The 17,805-nt window shown below is 46.1% G+C and overlaps 1 protein-coding gene across 2 annotated transcripts in view; it reads right to left on the reverse strand.

Annotated features, from left to right (window-relative positions):
- Nucleotides 1-4,551: 4,551 nt before the first annotated feature.
- Nucleotides 4,552-17,805, reverse strand: part of LOC131281379 (probable G-protein coupled receptor Mth-like 1) — a 135,006-nt gene continuing 121,752 nt past the window's right edge. The window contains exons 5-7 of one of the 2 annotated variants that reach the window (XM_058310708.1): nt 10,462-10,600; nt 6,075-6,246; nt 4,552-4,909 (exon numbers count right to left, since the gene is read on the reverse strand). In XM_058310708.1, the coding sequence (XP_058166691.1) occupies nt 4,718-4,909; nt 6,075-6,246; nt 10,462-10,600 (503 nt within the window). In that variant the 3' untranslated portion in view covers nt 4,552-4,717. Of the gene's footprint in view, nt 4,910-6,074; nt 6,277-10,461; nt 10,601-17,805 lie in introns of both variants that reach the window. The other variant, XM_058310707.1, reaches the window with a different exon arrangement.

The following is a 17,805-nucleotide window of genomic DNA, read 5'->3' on the forward strand; positions in this document are numbered from 1 at the left end:
CAAACGACGCCATGATCGCGGAGCCGCAGGCGCGGTGTTGATAGGAACAGTAAACCGATAAAAATATGTCATATAGGCAGCCCTACTGGAATTAACTATTGGAATGTCTAAACTTTCTGCATCATCTATCATTTTTAATCCGGTTCTGTCCATCTCAGCTGGCTGGGGGAAAAAATGATTACCTTGAAGCCTACTTCGATGGATCGATTGATCCCACAACTCATCGTACAGTTTCGACCAATGACGTCACTATCAAGCGATCGATCGTTCGATGATCTTCTAAATGGCGTCACATTTCGGTGAATTATTGTGATGAATTTCTATGCCTCGGGTCAAACACACCGTATGATTGATTATTAATGCATCGATCGTGTTGATAAGAGGCCTTGTAAAAGCCTTGTTTCGAATCTGGGTCGGTTGTCGTCGAAGTGGGGAAGTGATTTCACTCAATATCAGTCAGTGGGGTGAGTCACTTCTCAATCTGACATAATAATGATGACTTAGGGAGGAAAAGTTAGTATGGAAACACGAAAGAAAAACCCCTCCAATCGCAATCAACCTGCTCGCAACCGCGCGCCACCATTCGTGCCGTGTGGGTTGATTATTACATCCGTAGTCAAGGGATGAAGAGAAAAACGAACACATCACACACACGCAATTCGCAGAAACACACACGCACGCGCCTGGGCATACGTATACGGAGGGTAATTCCCAGCTGTTATTATGCTAATTGTACGGTGTCGCGCAAGTTCCACACACCGACTCGACGCCATCGACGTCGCTTTTTAGTCATCGTCGCCGTCTTATGTCATGCGACGCAATCTTCGCGCCGCGGCGGCGGATGCATAATTATCCACAAACGCACTACTGAACAACATACTAAGAGCTAAGCCAAGTGTCCATACGGTTTGCTACTTTTTTACCCGCCGGTTCTTCATCCGGTCAACCGGGTATGGCGCCTGCATGCCTCACAAACGACACACAACACAAACTTTACCAAGCGATGGAGCGTGGCGGGTTGACAGGTTGATTAGAGTTTATTATGCTCCAACAACGGCAACTCCGGAGTGACTGCAGAAGAATGACGCAACTGTCTCAAAAGGGCGGGTTCTTATGCGCAAATGAAAGTTCCTGCATACACATCCAGGAAGTTCAACTGTAACCGATTTCCTACTGGCGATGCCAATATTACACGATCCATCCAATTAATGTTCATTATTGTTGTATCTGTTAGGATGGAGAAAATTTTCCAGAATATTAAAAATAAAACAAATGATGTAGACCTACCTTTATTTTAATGATTTGTAATATATTTTCTCATATTCGGATGATGTTTTAAGGTAAGCGACACCGTCAGCACACGTTCACCTTCGTTTTCTTGTTCGCTACACTGTTCGCTTGATAATAGTATAGAGATGTATATTTATTGCGCTTGTGTTATTAACTTGTAAAGACTGCTTTTAAACTCCCACTTTGCTTCACCGATTTATCATTATTTGCTGATTTGTATATTGTTCTGAAGAGCGCCGTTCCGTTGCGCCGCACTTTGTTCACACACACATTTTTATGTAATATTGTACGCACATCTTTTGCTTTACTCTTCGACAGTCGACTATAATTTTTTTTAAACTCGTTTGTAAATGTTTCATATTGTACGCCGGGTTGTGAAGGAAGGAGGGTTTAAAACCCCGTTGGAAAAAGAGTCTGACATCAGCCGATCACAATTTAATTCCGGCAAAAGCAAAGAAGTGTTGCCGGTGCTTGGCCGAACGGGAAGGGAAATTTGAGGAAAACTGTTTCGATTCGAATCGAAAACAAACTAACCGTTTTGAAAATCGAGTCGTGCTGCTGCCCGATTGATTTATCGTTCGGTTCGGGCGATGTGAAAAACGAAACGTTTTCCAGAAGCCCGGAGAAAAAGCCCGGGAGCGTGTGTGTCGACGCTTGTGGTAGGTCAAGAGGATTTTCCCGGCGAGCACCGGGAGAGTAAGATAAATGTTGAACAGTTGCGTTACTTATGCTATTGTCGGCGTGAGAATGCTGCGATCGCCGTGCACCTTCACCACGGAGTCATTGGGACTCAAAGAAGCGCATTTCTTTTCACTTTTCCTTCGTAGCAATGGCATACAGATTGTACGGATCGATTGCAGTAAGGAAGCTAACGAGTTTAAGGGCAGATGAAGAAAAAAGATGTAAAAATACTGACGTTCCCGTTTTGCTCCCGGCGTTTCTTGCGTTTGCTCCCGGGTTCCGATTGGCTAAATGCAAATGCATCCTCCTTGCACCAAGTTGCATCCGTCGAGGGCACTCGCAAACGCTTTTTATCGCCACCGGATTAGCATCTATCGCGAATTGATTAACTACGTTTTAGCTTAATTGGAGAAGAGTTTAATTGATTTGCTCTACCTCTATATTTCTATTGCTATCACTTTCGAGTTATACGGTTCTTCTATTCGAATTTGAATACTAGAGAGACGCGCTATAAGAATGGTTCATTGGTTTACTAGTTCTTCTCGCAACCAACGGTTCTGCATTACTTTTATGTCGATATAAATCGGATTCAATAGCAAAGTATCAATTTAAGTGGCTATGAGTGAGAATGTATCGTAATCTAAGAGCTTCCTTTTATTCTTAGTTCTGTGTTGCAATGTTGTTGTTGTAAATCGATGCTGTTTATTCATTTTCTCCGGTGGGTATTTTCCTCATTTATCGTCAGTACCAATATCTAATTGCATGTTTGCTTTTCATTGTTGTTCTTATAAATTGTAATTAGTATTTTCGTTTTATCGCGTTTGGCATATAATTTTGTAAACGTTTCTAAAAGAAAAACATTTCATTCTTCCGAATTGCTTATGCAAGTGCGTGCGTTATTTTTACGTGCGCCTGCTTTCTTCGTACATATATTTCTCGCGTTGTTAGTATATTTTAATTACAGTATAACACGATTTGTATGATTTAAAAAAGAACACGATATCAAATAGGTTTCGCTTACTATTCATCTCCCCCCCCCCCCCCCCCCCCCCCTCGGGAGTAGGGGGAGGAACATGTGTTTTATCAAAGTTTATCATGTTTCCAATACTTGTTTCCACATGAACACGATGCCGATTGGGGTGTGATCAGTCAATTAGAACAAAAATGCTACGTTACGAGTACGCCACGTCGGACACATTTTAAACATTATCCTCCCACAAATCGCTACTAACCAGTAAAGATAGTGCGTTCCCTATATTACTATTTACATAAATACGCGGGTGTAAGTGTGTTAAGTAAATATTACAAGCAAACAAAATTATACGACCAAACGGCCACGTGCCGTTAAACAAGAATATCTTACATCTTAAGTAAAGCTCTAAATAATCGCCTAAGACTGCCTTTCCATTGCTGGGCACCATTTTCTGGGCTGGAGCTAGAAAAAAGCGAGGCCGTAACGTTGATTAACTCTACCTTTTTCGTCCTAGCGCAAGCAGGCAGTGGTCAAATAAACGAAAACTAAACCGAAATACCATCTTCAGGCGTTAGCAAATCACCATCGGGGTGAAAATAAAATGTACACAAAACAACGAAAAGTGTTCGACATAGCGAGTTATCAACATAGCCTTATAATACACTTGATTTTGCAAATAAACAAACGTAAATGTACACATTATTGAGGGTTTTTGGGGGGATCTCAAAGTTCTAGGCCTAGACGCTTTCGACGCTTGTGTTGGTTGTTTTGTAATTGCTTTACCTTCTTGCAAAATGATTTTTGGGATTATGTTTTTGGCAAAATATAAAAAAAGGTCGAGCACAAAGAAACAGCATATCTATGTACGCCTATCACTTTATCTCTCTCTACTATGATTCGAGTTTGTAGCATAATGTTTGACTTATCTATTCTACCATGAATGACAACTGTCCCGTAAATGGTGCAGCACTTGTGCAACGCGTTATGAACTGTGAGAGAATGAGTTTGTTCGATTAAATATTATTTATTAACGGTTAGTATACGTTTTGTGGAGGTTTATACTATAAACTACCAGCACACACATATAGTTGTGCAAAAAAAGAGGTGTTCCGAAAGGAAGGAAAAAGTTTCTTCACTTGTTTTACGCGTTTGACTTGGTGGAACTTAAACTGACTCCTGTCTCATCATATTCCTCCGTAAGGATCTTTCTTGACCTTTCTGGCAGTTAGCCGTAAGCTGTAAGGGATGAACTTGTTCTAATGACTGAACGGGTGACGCGTTGTTGTTTTCGTTTCCTTAGAAGAACGTCTAACACAAGAGAAAACTTGTCGCCTTGCAGTGGAGAAGCTCATGTTAGGCCGATCGTCCTTCGCAGAGATGGTATGTATAAATGTTAGCCAACGGGGTAAAACTTAATTCCGACCTTCTGTGAAAGATTGCACAATAGCTGTGAGCTGATCGATTCGTCTATCACAGTATGGCCGATCGTCGATTCGTCGACTCGCGAGAGTCGCCATGTCGCGTATGGTTTGTGCTGCATGTTGGCATCGTCGTCCTCCCTGATCGTCCCGGCCAGTTCTCCTCTCCCACTGCAGCCCCTTTTTTGCCCCCGAAGTCCCAAGTTCTCCAAAGCCCCGGTGATCTTACCAGAGTCTACAAATTCAGCGTTACCGATTCGCGACGCCATTCGGCTACCGGGATGCCGCCGGCAAGATCATGCTATCCCGCCAGCTCTTCCGGTAGCGTCGGCAGCGGAACCAGCTCCAGCTCCATTCAGCAGACCGTCTCCATCGGGACCCGGTTGGAGGTCGTCGTGGTGGTGTTGTTCGTGCAGGTGTTGTTCGTGATCGATTCGCCCATCGAGGGCAGACCGTGCGAGGAGCTGGAGTGCTGCGGGCCGTGCGTGGTGTTCGTAAAGGACCGACCTGTCTTCGAGTTCCAGAGGCGCTTCATGGCGGCCCAGACCTGCCGTACGCCGTGCGAGAAAAGGGATGGAAAAGAAAAGAATGGTGGTTATAAATTTTGATTTCACCTACGAGTCCAGGGTGGACCTTTCCGGGTAATCGCCTCGTGGATTCGAGGGATTGCGTAAAACGCATCTTGCACGAACCAACACAGATGGTGTTGAAATTAGGATAATGAATATGAACGGTCAGTAGCTATTTGCGGTGGAAGTGGGCTATTTCGTCCTGCAACTGGTTGTTTCGTGTGACGGTACGAATTTCCATTCCAGGAATCCCAACACACAGCCACTGGTGAAAATAGATGAGTGCATTCTGCTGTTTGCTTAAGCTCAACATATTAACCTCCTCCTCGCTGATTCCGTTAGTTTGTGCCTTTTCTGCTTCCTACGATATGTGTGTTGCTTACAAAGAACTTTCCAAACTCCTGGTTATCTCTATTTCCTTCAGCCTTTCTCTTTTTCTCTCAACCGTTATCACAAACAAGCTGCAAGCGGCGTGTAATAGGCATAAACCACCTGGGTCGGTAGTAAAGGTTAATTTTGCCTTCGAGTTGACGACGGTGGTCGCAAACCATCAAACCTGCCAGCTTCCAGATGGCTTCGACAAGATCGTTCCGCTCGCGTTGGACACGATCCAGCCACGTCTCGGATGACATGGTGCCAAATGAGATTTTGCGGTCCAGGCCCCCCAAAGGCCAAGGAAAGGGACAGCCCCCGTACGCGGGGTGGGAGTGAGTTCCGCGACGGAAACTAGTTTGTGGTTAGTAGACTTCTCTGCTTGCTTGGGACGAACGCAAAAGTGGGTCGATGTGTGGAACGGAAAACACCCAGAAACGATCGTCACGCGAAGATTATTCAATTAGATAGGAAAATTAGATGAGGAAAGTTATGTAGCATTATCCAAAATAATTAATTCGGTGTCGTTGGTAAACTCCATCGTTTTTTTAAATTAGTATTGCCAGTTATGTGATAATAAAAGGCAGCTCAAACCTATCGAACTACTTCAGCGCCATGTACAGCTTCAGAAGGTGTGTGTTCACTCCATTCCTTCTTCCGGACAACAGTGATGCGCTTGCAACGGGCAACTTTTCCGACCGAAGACAAGAATCTCGATGAGAATCAATCCGGAGCGAACGGATCGGAAAAGAACCCGTTTGGAAAACTCACCTGCGGTTGACATCCGACGACAATGAAGATGAACACGCCCTGCAGTGCGTTGATCAGATCGGTCACGATCCAAAGGTAGTTGGGACCACCGACGGCCCAGGAGATGACGTCCGCCACCCAGGTGACTCCCATGACGACGACCAGCTTCAAGCAGACGCGCCCCAGCGCCGCACTGTAAGAGGGAGAAGAAACCAAACCGCGGCTGAGCATACACGGGGGAGAAAGAAAAGAGAGGGAGAGAGAAGAGAGAGGGAAGAGAAGAAAGGGGGACGACGAGGGGGGGAGAGGTTGGTGGAATCATTAAATCATGCCAGAAACGAAACATAACGCACAACGGCGCGACATAGCAAGGACACATAGAGAGAGCATATCACTAAACATAAACACACAACACTAGCCCAACTACACAAAAAAAAACATACATGATACTCCACGTCTAGGCTGGCACCTTCAGTCGATGTTGGCGACCCAGCGGAAAAGGAAAATAAAAAACCTACTCCAAAGCCTCACCGAAAAACACCCGCGGAGTCGCCCCAGACTAACATACATGTAAAAAAGGCAGTACCGTTCCGAGCTACACAAAACCCTTGGGATTTGGCGCATGCAGTTCTAGCAAAGCTATGTTTTTTCCGCCCAACATCACCACCCCCAATTTTTCGTCCATGTGTGTGAGTGTGTGTAAGTGTGCCTGAGCTTGCGGTTATTCCTATTTATTTGCGCGGGTGTCCGCCGTCGTACGGAATGGGACACCATTCATTTTCCGGCTATGTTTTATTTTATTACCATTTTACTATTAGATTTATCACTCACTTTCTTCTTTCACCCCGGGGTCGCACTGGTAACCGACATCTGGTGGTTTGGTTTCGGCTCTGGAGGAGCAAAAGGAGCTTTCCACCGAAGGCTGCACTTCATCGTCCTTTACCGTCCGGCCGAAGCAAAGGCAACGAACGCAGATAAAACAAGGCCCCGGTTTCGAAACGAGAGTGTAGCAAAAGGTGCAATAAATCCTCGTAAAGAGCGCACAAGCCCCGGGAGCAGGGGGCGCAGTGTAATAAAGGAGAAAAAATAAACCACAGTACATGGAAAAACTATCGCTTGAAATGATACAGATTTTTGTGTGTGATTCCATTACCACGGCGGCGTTCGTTCTGGTGGTCTCGTGGCTTGGAGGACGCGGGGTTTTCCCGTTGGATCTTTTGCCGAACGGTTGGAAACGCCGGTGGGCCACCCAGCGCGAGTGACAAGTGGAGGAAAAGCGTACCATCGCTCATTCGATTCGAAGTCTTTCGAGCAAATTGCCATTCAAGTCATTCGGTGACCAACATTCGAAAGGGTTCGGCGACAAATTCGAGAACGATAAATGCTTCATTACCGATCAACATTGGAGTGCCCCGGAACAGGTTGTAGGCCCTGCAGCGGGAGGGGCCTGGTGGCGACCACCACTCGGATCTATAAATCTAAATTTGCAACGACTTGTACTTGTCGTGTTTCGCTCTTGACTTTGATGATGTCGCCATCGTCGTATGATCGACGCTGCGAAACCCATGGCGAATGTTTGCGTGACTGGCTGGAGCAATGCCAAGTGTATTTGAGCATTTTCCCTTCCGGTTCGGTCACTCTGTCCCTCTGCCCTTCTGCACCTACTTTAAGCAATCAAAATCTAATTGATCGATCGCATGATGAAAATGCGATGAAATTAAATTTAAACAATTACCCAAAGCTCGGGAGGATGAATATTTCATTGGGTGAAGCGATGTCGAACGGTAAGATGAGATTTTCATGTTCTGTTTGTGCTAATGTTGAGCATATTTTTCTTCTATCTCCCGTTTTCAATGGAAACTTTTCTTCGGGAAGCAAAATAGAAGAGCACACTTTAGAGAAGAAATTTTGAAATTTGTTTTTGATCCTCCCCACAGCCTGCCTTGTTATCCAATTTGTTCATCAACGATTGTGCGGGTTTGCCCGGTAATGATCCATGCTGGTAGTTTTTCTTTCCACGAGGCTTCGTTTCGTTACGTTTCGACCGACAGCTGCGAACGATGCACGAACTCTTCCCTCACGACCGGATGTACGGAATGAGAATCTGATTGTTTCGTTTTTCTACGAGTTCTATGAATGGTTCGCTCGAAGGATTGCACAAGGATTGAATGTTGAGACAATGTGCACTCCCGCACGGTGGAAAATGCACTGAGGGTGGGCAAACGGGAAAATCACTCGCCACAAATGATGATGACGATGCAGGCACATCCTTGTACTGTGCAAGTTCATCAATGGTCACTGGGATTCATGCCAGGGAAATTGGAGTGAAAACTCTACTCTCTGCATCAGTCTCGTCTGGATGCACTTCGGGTGAAATGTTAGACTTCCCTGTCGGGGAACAAAACTTTTCCACAACAAAAAAAAAAAAAAGCACGATTCAATTCGAATCCCTACTCGCCCCCTCCGGAAGGCAACAGGAAAATGTTTAGTCGAGAGGCTTCTTGAAATTAATTGAAAAACCGACGCAAAGGCGCACAGGAGGTAGAAAAGAGGACCTTCTTCGGTGGGCGAGAAGAAAATGGGGACGATGTTGTTTCGCCTTTGTCTCGATACGACCAGTGCACCAGACTGTTTCACCTTGTGGAAACGCTTTCCCATGGAAAGAAGTTTGGGACATTTATTTCGTCCCTTCAATTGCAGAGGAAACTGCTTGAAAATCTCATTGCTTCATCACCCGAGGAAATGGGTAATGTGTTGAAAAATAATTTTCCAGCCTGTGCCGAGGAGGAAACCGTCCGGAAACAAGACCAAATAGAGGAACGAGCACACACTTGATCAAATAGCAATTAATTTTCCAGTGACAGTAAAACATTGCTCGGCGCTGGGTAATTGTAGCTAATTAAACAATTTCTGATATAGATTTATGATACAATCTTCGGAGCATTGTGTTCTTGTGCTTGGGAACGCGGGAGGCTTGAAGATTGTGAATCATTAGGAGGAAAAATTCGGAAATTTAGCAAACCGAGAAAAAACCTCTTGAAACAAAATTACCGACAGCCCGAAACGGATGAATGGCAGAAAACTTGTCCGGTTTTTCCTTCACGTAAGGGGGGTTTTAATTATTTCCCACCTAACCCACGCCGAATGGGCGGCACTTTGCCAATAGCTGTAGGACAAATGTTTTGTGTTTCAGGCCCCTTTTTTTTTGCACCGCCGCCCTTCGCCTACGCCAGGGAAAGTTTTCTAGATTTGATTTTAGCACCGACCAACGGAAAAAACGAAACTCTACTACTTGTCAGAGCCGGAAATGAGGTTGAACGTGATGATACCGATAAATTCAATACCCGAAAGGGGTTTCGAAGCCCTGCCAGCCCGGAATATCTACCCCGGGCCGGAAAAAGGATCCGGTCGAACGGAAGCGATGAAGTAGCATGGTTTTTGTACAAATTCGTTCGAAATCGAAAATTGCTTTCGACAGGAAAACTTAAAATGTGCTGACCTATTTCGGGCACTAGCAACGCGCTTTGGGCAGCAGGATACAGGAGGGAAAAGGTCATTGTCGGTCGGGTGGGGGAGAGGAAAAGTTTGCAATTCCTCCCACCCGAGGAACTATTCCTTTTTTTTCATTCTCCCCGAGCGATATTTCACCACGCATTCGATCCTTCTGCTGCTATTTTTCCGCTGATTGAACACTTTTCCATTTCCTCCTCCAAAATGGCCGGAGCGAACGGAGGGGTGTGTTCCGGAAAAATACCTCGGCGAACATGAAAACGAATTTTTCCGGACACAAACTGCCGAAACCGAACCGCGAGAGTGCAAGTGAAGTTTGCGAAAGTGATTTTCGGCTTCGGACGAAGGTTTGCTTTACCACCGGATTTATAATGGAACTAATATTTGCACAACGCTCACGACAAATTATGATCGTAAAGGTAAGCTTCGTACGTTGGAGTGCCAACCCAGCTTTGGGAAAACACTTGCCCCGAAAAGGATGAGATTTTATTGAAACCATTTATATTGGTTTCAGACGATTGGATTCCAACGATTCCAATTCAAGTTTAACAAGAGCTTAGACACGAACTCTAATTTACTTTCCAGCAAAATAGATTTTCTTCTATTGAGAAAACCCTCTGCATCCAAACACCGCTCAGTCCGTCGATGTCGATGAGTTGTGTGTTAGTTTCGTTTCGTTGCATTAGTCAAGTGTTAGGCCGATGGGTTGGGAATGTTTTCCCTTACGCTACACGATTACCAACCCTAAGTTCTACGAATTAGCACAAAATAAAGCTAGTAACCGATGTGGACTTAGTGACAGTGGGATGGAAAAATGTATGAGAAGTAAAGAGATCGAGAGATAGGGAGAGAGAGAGAGAGAGACAGGGAAATTGTGGGCCCCAGTAATTGATCCTACCGTTCCGTGGTTGATTTCACGTCGTCCCGCTTCCATAGGCCACAGGTCAACTGGCGCGCAGTTGAGGCGAACAGTAGCAGATTGATGAAGAGCAGGATGCCAATCGGGCCAAAGAAGTAGGTCAGCATTTCCATGTTACCTGTCGGGGGAAAAGGGAAGAAAGAAAAAGAGATCGGGGGTGAGAAGCGTTAAGTAGGAGAAAAAGGGGAGTGATGAGCATAAAATGAACCTATAAGCACAAGTGATCATTGGACGATGGTCACACATCTGAAAAGCAACTGTATAAATATTATGCACGGTTTATACCACGCACTGCTCGGACGGAGAAGCTGATGTAATCCGGATCGGTTCGCGGCGGGCTCGGGGCGCTGTCATTGTGTGCATCAACACCGACTTTCCACCGGACGGACCGTAATCAAACTCCCATCAATCCTCCACGGCGACCCCAGGCCGCCCGAGGCGAGTGATGCATTGGAAAGGCCGATTTTTGTTTTTCTTTTCGGCGAACGTCAGACTGGCTCGACGCTTGAAGCCAAGTGGGGAAAACTAGGCCATCGGCCAGAAAAGATTTTCCGCTGATTACTCCCGTTCTGTCTGAGGTGTAAAATCATTCGTCACGTGTAATGAAAATAAAATTTATGTCGGGCATTAAATGCGTTGTGGCCGCATTTAATGATTCCGTTGTCTCTCGTTTTGTTTTTCTTCTTTCTGAGTAAGTTTGGAGCAGAAAAGTCATATTAAACATTTTATTTCTAGCCAAGTTAAATAACAAAAAATTTGTCTTCCAACTTTAAAATGAATAAACTAACCTCTATCAAAACTATTTCAACTGTATTTATCGAAAATTTTCCACAAACGAAACAAGATTTCATCCTGTTGCTCTCTTGTGTTGCACACTCTGTTGTCCCAGAGTAGATATCTACAGTGTGTCACTTTGTCTGAGGCCAATAAATTTGCAGTGTTTGCTCACTTCCGTTCTCCGACGCGGTGCGGAGGAAGTCGAAATGGATTAGATTTTCCTTTCCCGATAGACGACCGAAAAAGCGCTAGCTTACAAATTCGCCGATGTCGGAAGGCATAAAGAATAGACAATGTCTTCTCTCCACCCCGGCACGAACGGGAACCGATAGAGACAGAAAAGTTGGGACACGTGAAAACGGATCTCTCGTTGGAAGGGAAGTTCCGTCCGGTCGGTTGGCTTTCCCGAATCGAGCTTTACTGCTGCAGTCTTCATCAGAGGAAAGCGTGGACGTGTTTTCATCGTCTCGCCTTTCGCGAGTAGTAACTGTTAATTGACGAAACAAAGATACAACCAAAGTGGAATCACTTCCTTCTATCGTTTCGTTCTTCGTTGCAAATATTTACATTCTCCCGAAGACCGTTGCAGAGTAATTTCAAATTAACGACATTTTGCCTTTTGTTTTAGCCTTCGCCTGCACTGGCTGTACTTTGTCTGGTGTGCACCTGTTGTGGCTTCTGGCAACGTGTTAGAGGGTGGACCTTTTTTCGCTCCCACTCTAGATGCTCACAATCGAATTCCGAACTTCACAATCGCTCTGCAAGCTGGAATTTTTTCGTTCACCGTTCAACGAGCAGCGGATAGTGATCGAGAAAGAATTTATTTTCGCTTCCCTTCCATGCCTCCCCCGGTGCATTTCCACCCCCCGGTGCGAAGGAAATCGAATAAGAATGGTATGGTACGATTTTCCACCGTTTTGGGATCGAAAGAGCGAAATTTATGCCAGGTTGCCAGGATACTCGAGCGTCGTCGTGTAAGCTACAATTGAATCGAAAATATATCGTGTTTCCATGCGGAGCAAGCGAAGGTGGAACATGTTGAATGGGCGTTGTCGTCTCGATTGCTTCGAGATTCTGCAGAAACCGTGTCGGTTGCTACCAGCAACGAGGCTGCGAATAGTTGTGCGTCGGAAAATTGTGTTACATTGTGTGTGCGCGCGAAAGACGCCTTTGGAAGGATGCTTCTCCGAACAGGTTCACCCACAGTCGTTTTCCCCTTTACACACATACACAGTAAAATGGGACCGATAGTGAATTTATTTGTAAATTTTTCCCTGCAACATTGTTATGTTGATTCGGGCGGGTTTGCTCCCTTCCTTCCTTCCTGCCTGCCTGCGCCCAGCGGTGCATAAATCAATTTCGATTGATGCTGTGCCTTTAGCAGAAGGGAAACCCACCTTTATGGTGTCAGTCACATGGCGAAGGCCGGCGTACCGGCGGCGTACAATGTTGTGCGTTTGACGATACGGTGGAGCCGAATCGAAAAGTAATCGATCGCGACTTTTGCGCCAGTGGCAGGGAAAGTGCGCGCATAGAACTGTTCATCAAGTTATCTGGAACCAGTTCCGCGAGTGGTGCGAAAAGCTAAATGGGTTTCACGCCTTTGGCCATACGGTTGGGATCGGTGCTACGGATCTTGTTTCGTCCTTCCTTGTAACCTTCTGCGCGTGGAGGAAGTGTGCGCACTTTTTTCGACAGGTTGCTCTTCCTTCCTTGCTTTTGGTTGATCCAAGGTTCGATAGGGCTTCCGCGGAACCGGGAGGGACGAGATTGATTGGAGCCCTGGACGTTCATTCGGCAGGTGATGATTAATTCGATACACACAGACATGTCCCGAGGCCTACTGATATTATGTTGCCCGAGACGCGATCCGCCACCGAAACCGATCATCGATCATCCGAGGGATCAGCAGCCGTCAATCGCCACGACACCAACGATACGTCCATCTTTCTAATTTCATCCGGACAACTCTTTTTTCAACTCCAATCTGCTAGTTTTCCTCCTCTTCTTTCTTGAAAGCTAGTTGTATTCAGTGAAAATACAACAAACAATTTCATTTAACAGCTGCCGGCGCCCAAGGGTTGTTTTCGTCACTTGCCGAACATTTTGCTACAAGCTGATGGTTATAGTATTACTTCACGGACATTAAAGCTAGACCAGAGAAAACGGGAATCAAAGTAACTCAAGGTCAAACTTTACCTTCCGGCGATTTCGACAAATGAAACCTTGAAAGTGATTCGTAGAAGATCAGGGAAGCGAGGTAGGGAATTTGTATCACTTTTCCGCTTGACACATTAGGAAACAAGAAGTTAAAATTGATTTTCTTCAGCACAAATCGACCATTACAGGTAGATTTGAAGGTAGAAAAAGAGACACCCAAATGCTACAAAAATGAAAGGGAAAACCGCATTTAAGCCTCAACTCGGCACAAAAAGGAAAGATGTTTTTGGTGTGAAAATCGGAAAGAATGTCCAAAAGCCAGCGAGAGAGCCACCGGGCGATCGGAACACGGGACAAACCTCCGGGATGATTGATTATCCGGCTGGACGGACGTTGAAATGTGGAGCAGTTGGTCAGTGAACGGCCCCAAGGGGAGGAAGCTTTCCGGACGGCTCGGCCGGGACACGACGAATCGTCGAGCTTAATTTATTATTCAAAGTGAACGTTGGCGCTCCCGGCAGGCACAACGGCGTTGAGTGGCCGTTCTCACGCAGCTTACGGAAGCGACTCCGGACGGGGAAAATCATTCGGTAGCGAACCGAACCGATCGCCGGATGCGGATGATAATTTAATTAAACTCTTTCCACCGCGGAGGAGTGTTTGGAAGCGGCTTCAGGGCGTGGCATGGCCTTCATAATATCTCGGAAAACATTTATTGGAGGTGCTTCGACGCGCTTCCCTAATGAGCCTTGTGAAGTGACCTTGACTCTAAAAAGGGACCACGGAGTCGTACCCTTGAAAAGCCCCCCGGAAGGGATCGACGGATCGACATCTTCCTCGTTCGCAGCCGAACACTAAATCTTCGTACCCAATTATCGTAAGTGTCTGTGGCCGGTGGATAGTAAAAATAAATCCGCTTCTAGCGTCCAGCGTCAACATTTCCACGCGGCAAATCGAAACTGAAGTTAAATGAAGCGAAAGCCAGCTCTCTTTCTCTTTCCCCCTCCGGAGCGAGCAGAACGAATGGCCCTTGAGAGCCGCAGGGCATTAGAGGCTTCATAGGCGCACCTCGGCGTAGAAGTGACCCAATTTCTGCGCAAACCTTAAAAGTAATCACCAAACTTATTACGCAGAAAGGAAGAAGAAAGTGGCGCAATGTGGGCAGAAAACCGTCCCCATGACGCGCAAGAGTTTTTCATTTTTTTTCTTTATGGATGGTGGCCACCATTTTCCCTTCCCCTTCGGATTGCGTACATTCCGCGACGAAAAAGGGCGACAACGCACAAATGGTCGCGCAAACAGCCGGCTGCCGATCCAGCCGAGTGGACATTTTTAACCACCATTTTTCTCTCCGTTTTCCCGTGGCCGCGAACACTTTCTAAGCGTTTTTGTGCGTTACGACGCAAAATTGTCCTACAGACCATTACCTACTGATCGGTCGGGGGGGTTTAATCAAAGGAGGCAACGAAAATTGGTAAAAGTACTTTTACTAGTTTTTCGGACTCTCACTTTGCTACCGGAGATAATTTGGGTTTACTTTCTGCGTAGGGGATGCTTTCACTTTTACCATTAAAAATTGGTCGCAATTTGATTGAAAACAACACTTTTCTAGAATATCGAATTGATCACTGTGTATAACACTTGGATGCTGTTGATTTTTCTTGCAATATTCGTCTTCTCTTCACTTATCCCATTGTCGTGTCTTGCGATGTGTCGGCATCGACAGTAGCCTCAAGTTGTTGTCCGCGCTTGTCCACAATTGTCATATTAACTTATTTATTTGCATACAACAGCGCTTGTCTTGTCATGCTGTCGGGGGGCCGCCGCCTGCCAGCTTCCGTGGGAGGGTGGGTGGAAAACCGGGCAAATAATCAACGCGGACACAGGTTGTTTGCAGGTTGGCGAGACACGCCCGCCCTTGTGCTGGCAAAAACGAGTAACCCACTCCAAACCAGGAACCAGAACGCCAACCGACCGGCGTGTACATAAAACGTGTCATTCTGTCGAACCGCTACAACGCGCAACTGTCGTACAAAATAAATGAATGGCTAGAGCGTAGAGGTTTTTTACTTCGTTGGCCACCAACGCGGTCTAAACAACCTGATGGGAACACACTGAACAGTTGTCGGTCGCCGATGGTTAAAGCGTTTTATTTATGTCTCGATATACATAACACATTTTCAATTAAACATACGCCGACACACACTCGTGACCTATGTTTGTTCCCTCCGTGGAGGGTGATAAAGGAGGGTGCGGCGGAAGGGGTAATCAAATAAATTCCTTCCCCAGGGCCCACTCGACGGTCACTCTATGCTTTTGCGGAGTAGAGATGAAAGTTTGCGTACTGTTTCCATAAGATCAAGTGTCGACAAGGGTTTTTCTATTGGTTTTCGCGCAACCGAACATTTTTCCATTGCCACACGGCACCGTTCTATAGACCGTTGAACTCGCTCTAAAGACTGACACAATTAACACTTTCCATGTTGCACGCCCCCCTCAAACCCCACTCCCCCTCACCAACCAACCAGAGTTCGGACCATTAATTATAAGTTTAATTGAATCAAACTGCAACTTTGCAATGCACAACCCGGGGCGCGTACGTTTAGGATGCATCGTGTTGTCTCGCACGTGTTGTTTTCCGCACGCCTGAACACTTACTCCACCACCCCTCGATCGGAGGCGAACGTGTCGGCGATCCACCGGGTCGTCGTTCAATTATCATCACGTTTATCAGCGAATCGGTCAGCCGTTATATGGCACATAAATTGATGCGTTCGAACAAGCAACACCACAACTTAGGAGAGGGGTGTTTGGAGGTGGGAGCAATTCTTAAACAAAGAAGGCACACGCGGTTGGGTTGGCGGTTTTCGCGTGCGCAACAACAAAGGCAAACACAAAAGCCACCGGAACATCGGTCATGATTTATCGCAAACCCGATGGCATGTTTGGTTTAGTTTCGGTTTCTCCTGCAGCAGCAGCAGGTGTAATCCTTCTCGGAAGAACGTATGGTTTACGACGACCCTCGTGGTGGGATGCACTTTGTGAAGATGAATATTGAGGAACGTACGTGATAAGCCGGGATTGGCGTTATCATCGACAATAATGGCAGCAAACTATCCGATTAGGAAGGACTTGTTTGTGCACAAAAAACTAATAATGTGGCAGCAGCATTCAAATGGGGCATAATTTACGGCGTTGTTTCGTTAACAAGCGAACAACATAAATCGTCGATCCACCGATCATTCGTTGAAAAATGAACCACGGATAACAGACTCGGGCATCGCAGCCGGGAGGAAGCTCCCGGAGATCTCACCTCGGTATCTTCACCGAAAACTATGCTTGCTTTCCGAGAACATTAAACATAAAAAAACGAATACTTCACCCATCCGCTGGATGTGTGGGAAACGGGGAAATAGGTATGGGGTGGGTGGGGGAAACTTTCCACCGCCGGCGGGTGGTTGGGTTTGTGTATGGACACAACAACGTCTAAACGTCTAAACGAAGTAAAATTTATGGGCCAAACTGCGGGCCGTCCATAAATCAAGCCGCAGTCGACGCCGCCGCCGCCGCCAAGGGAAGCACGCGGTCAACTTTTGCAACAAGGCCGCCGAAAGGTTGGCCTTTAGTTTTTTTTTTTGGAAAACACACCGGGTCCACCCCTACCTCGCTCCACCCGGTGGGGAAGCTGGAGTTCCGCGAACGGGCGCGTTTATGTGCTTTTTGTGTGTCGATGTTTTATCTGCGCGACTTCTAGAACCTCACCGCACCGACAATTGAACTCACACACGCACACACACGGACACGCACGAGACCTCAACCGGAGGCTGGTTGTGGTCGGCGATCTTCCGGTAACAAGCTGAGCGGGGCCAATGGGAAAGGTCGTCACAGATCGTGGCCGGAGTCTTATCAACCAGAAAATGGCCGAAGGTCGGTCCGGGTTTCATCTCGAATGGTTGGCGAGTCGGCAAATGTTCAAACAAAAAACAAAAATAAAAGTAAGTGACCAACGGGACTCTCGGTGAACTTGGCCAATTAAAGTCGGAAAGACGGTATGGTACCAACAGTTTCGTGCGGAATGTCCTCTGTCCCCTGTTTTCTTGGAACGAAGAGGAGCTCCAATCGATGCTGAACAAACGAAACGACAAACGAAATATAAACGAAACAGTTATCTCCATTACAAATTCGCCAACATGACACGTTCGAACGAGTAATGATCGAGAGGCTTGTCTTGCGGCAATTTGCACTTTATGTTCATTCGAGAGAGAGATCGACAGGTGTTTGTGAGTGTATGAAGGAAATTTCTTATTTTTCGTGTTATATGGACGTTTAACCATGAGGTCTTTTAAATCAATTTTAAAATGCTATTTTTTATCCCAAGGTAGGCGC

This window comes from Anopheles ziemanni, chromosome 2, assembly GCF_943734765.1.
Source record: "Anopheles ziemanni chromosome 2, idAnoZiCoDA_A2_x.2, whole genome shotgun sequence".
Taxonomy (NCBI): Eukaryota; Metazoa; Arthropoda; class Insecta; order Diptera; family Culicidae; genus Anopheles; species Anopheles ziemanni.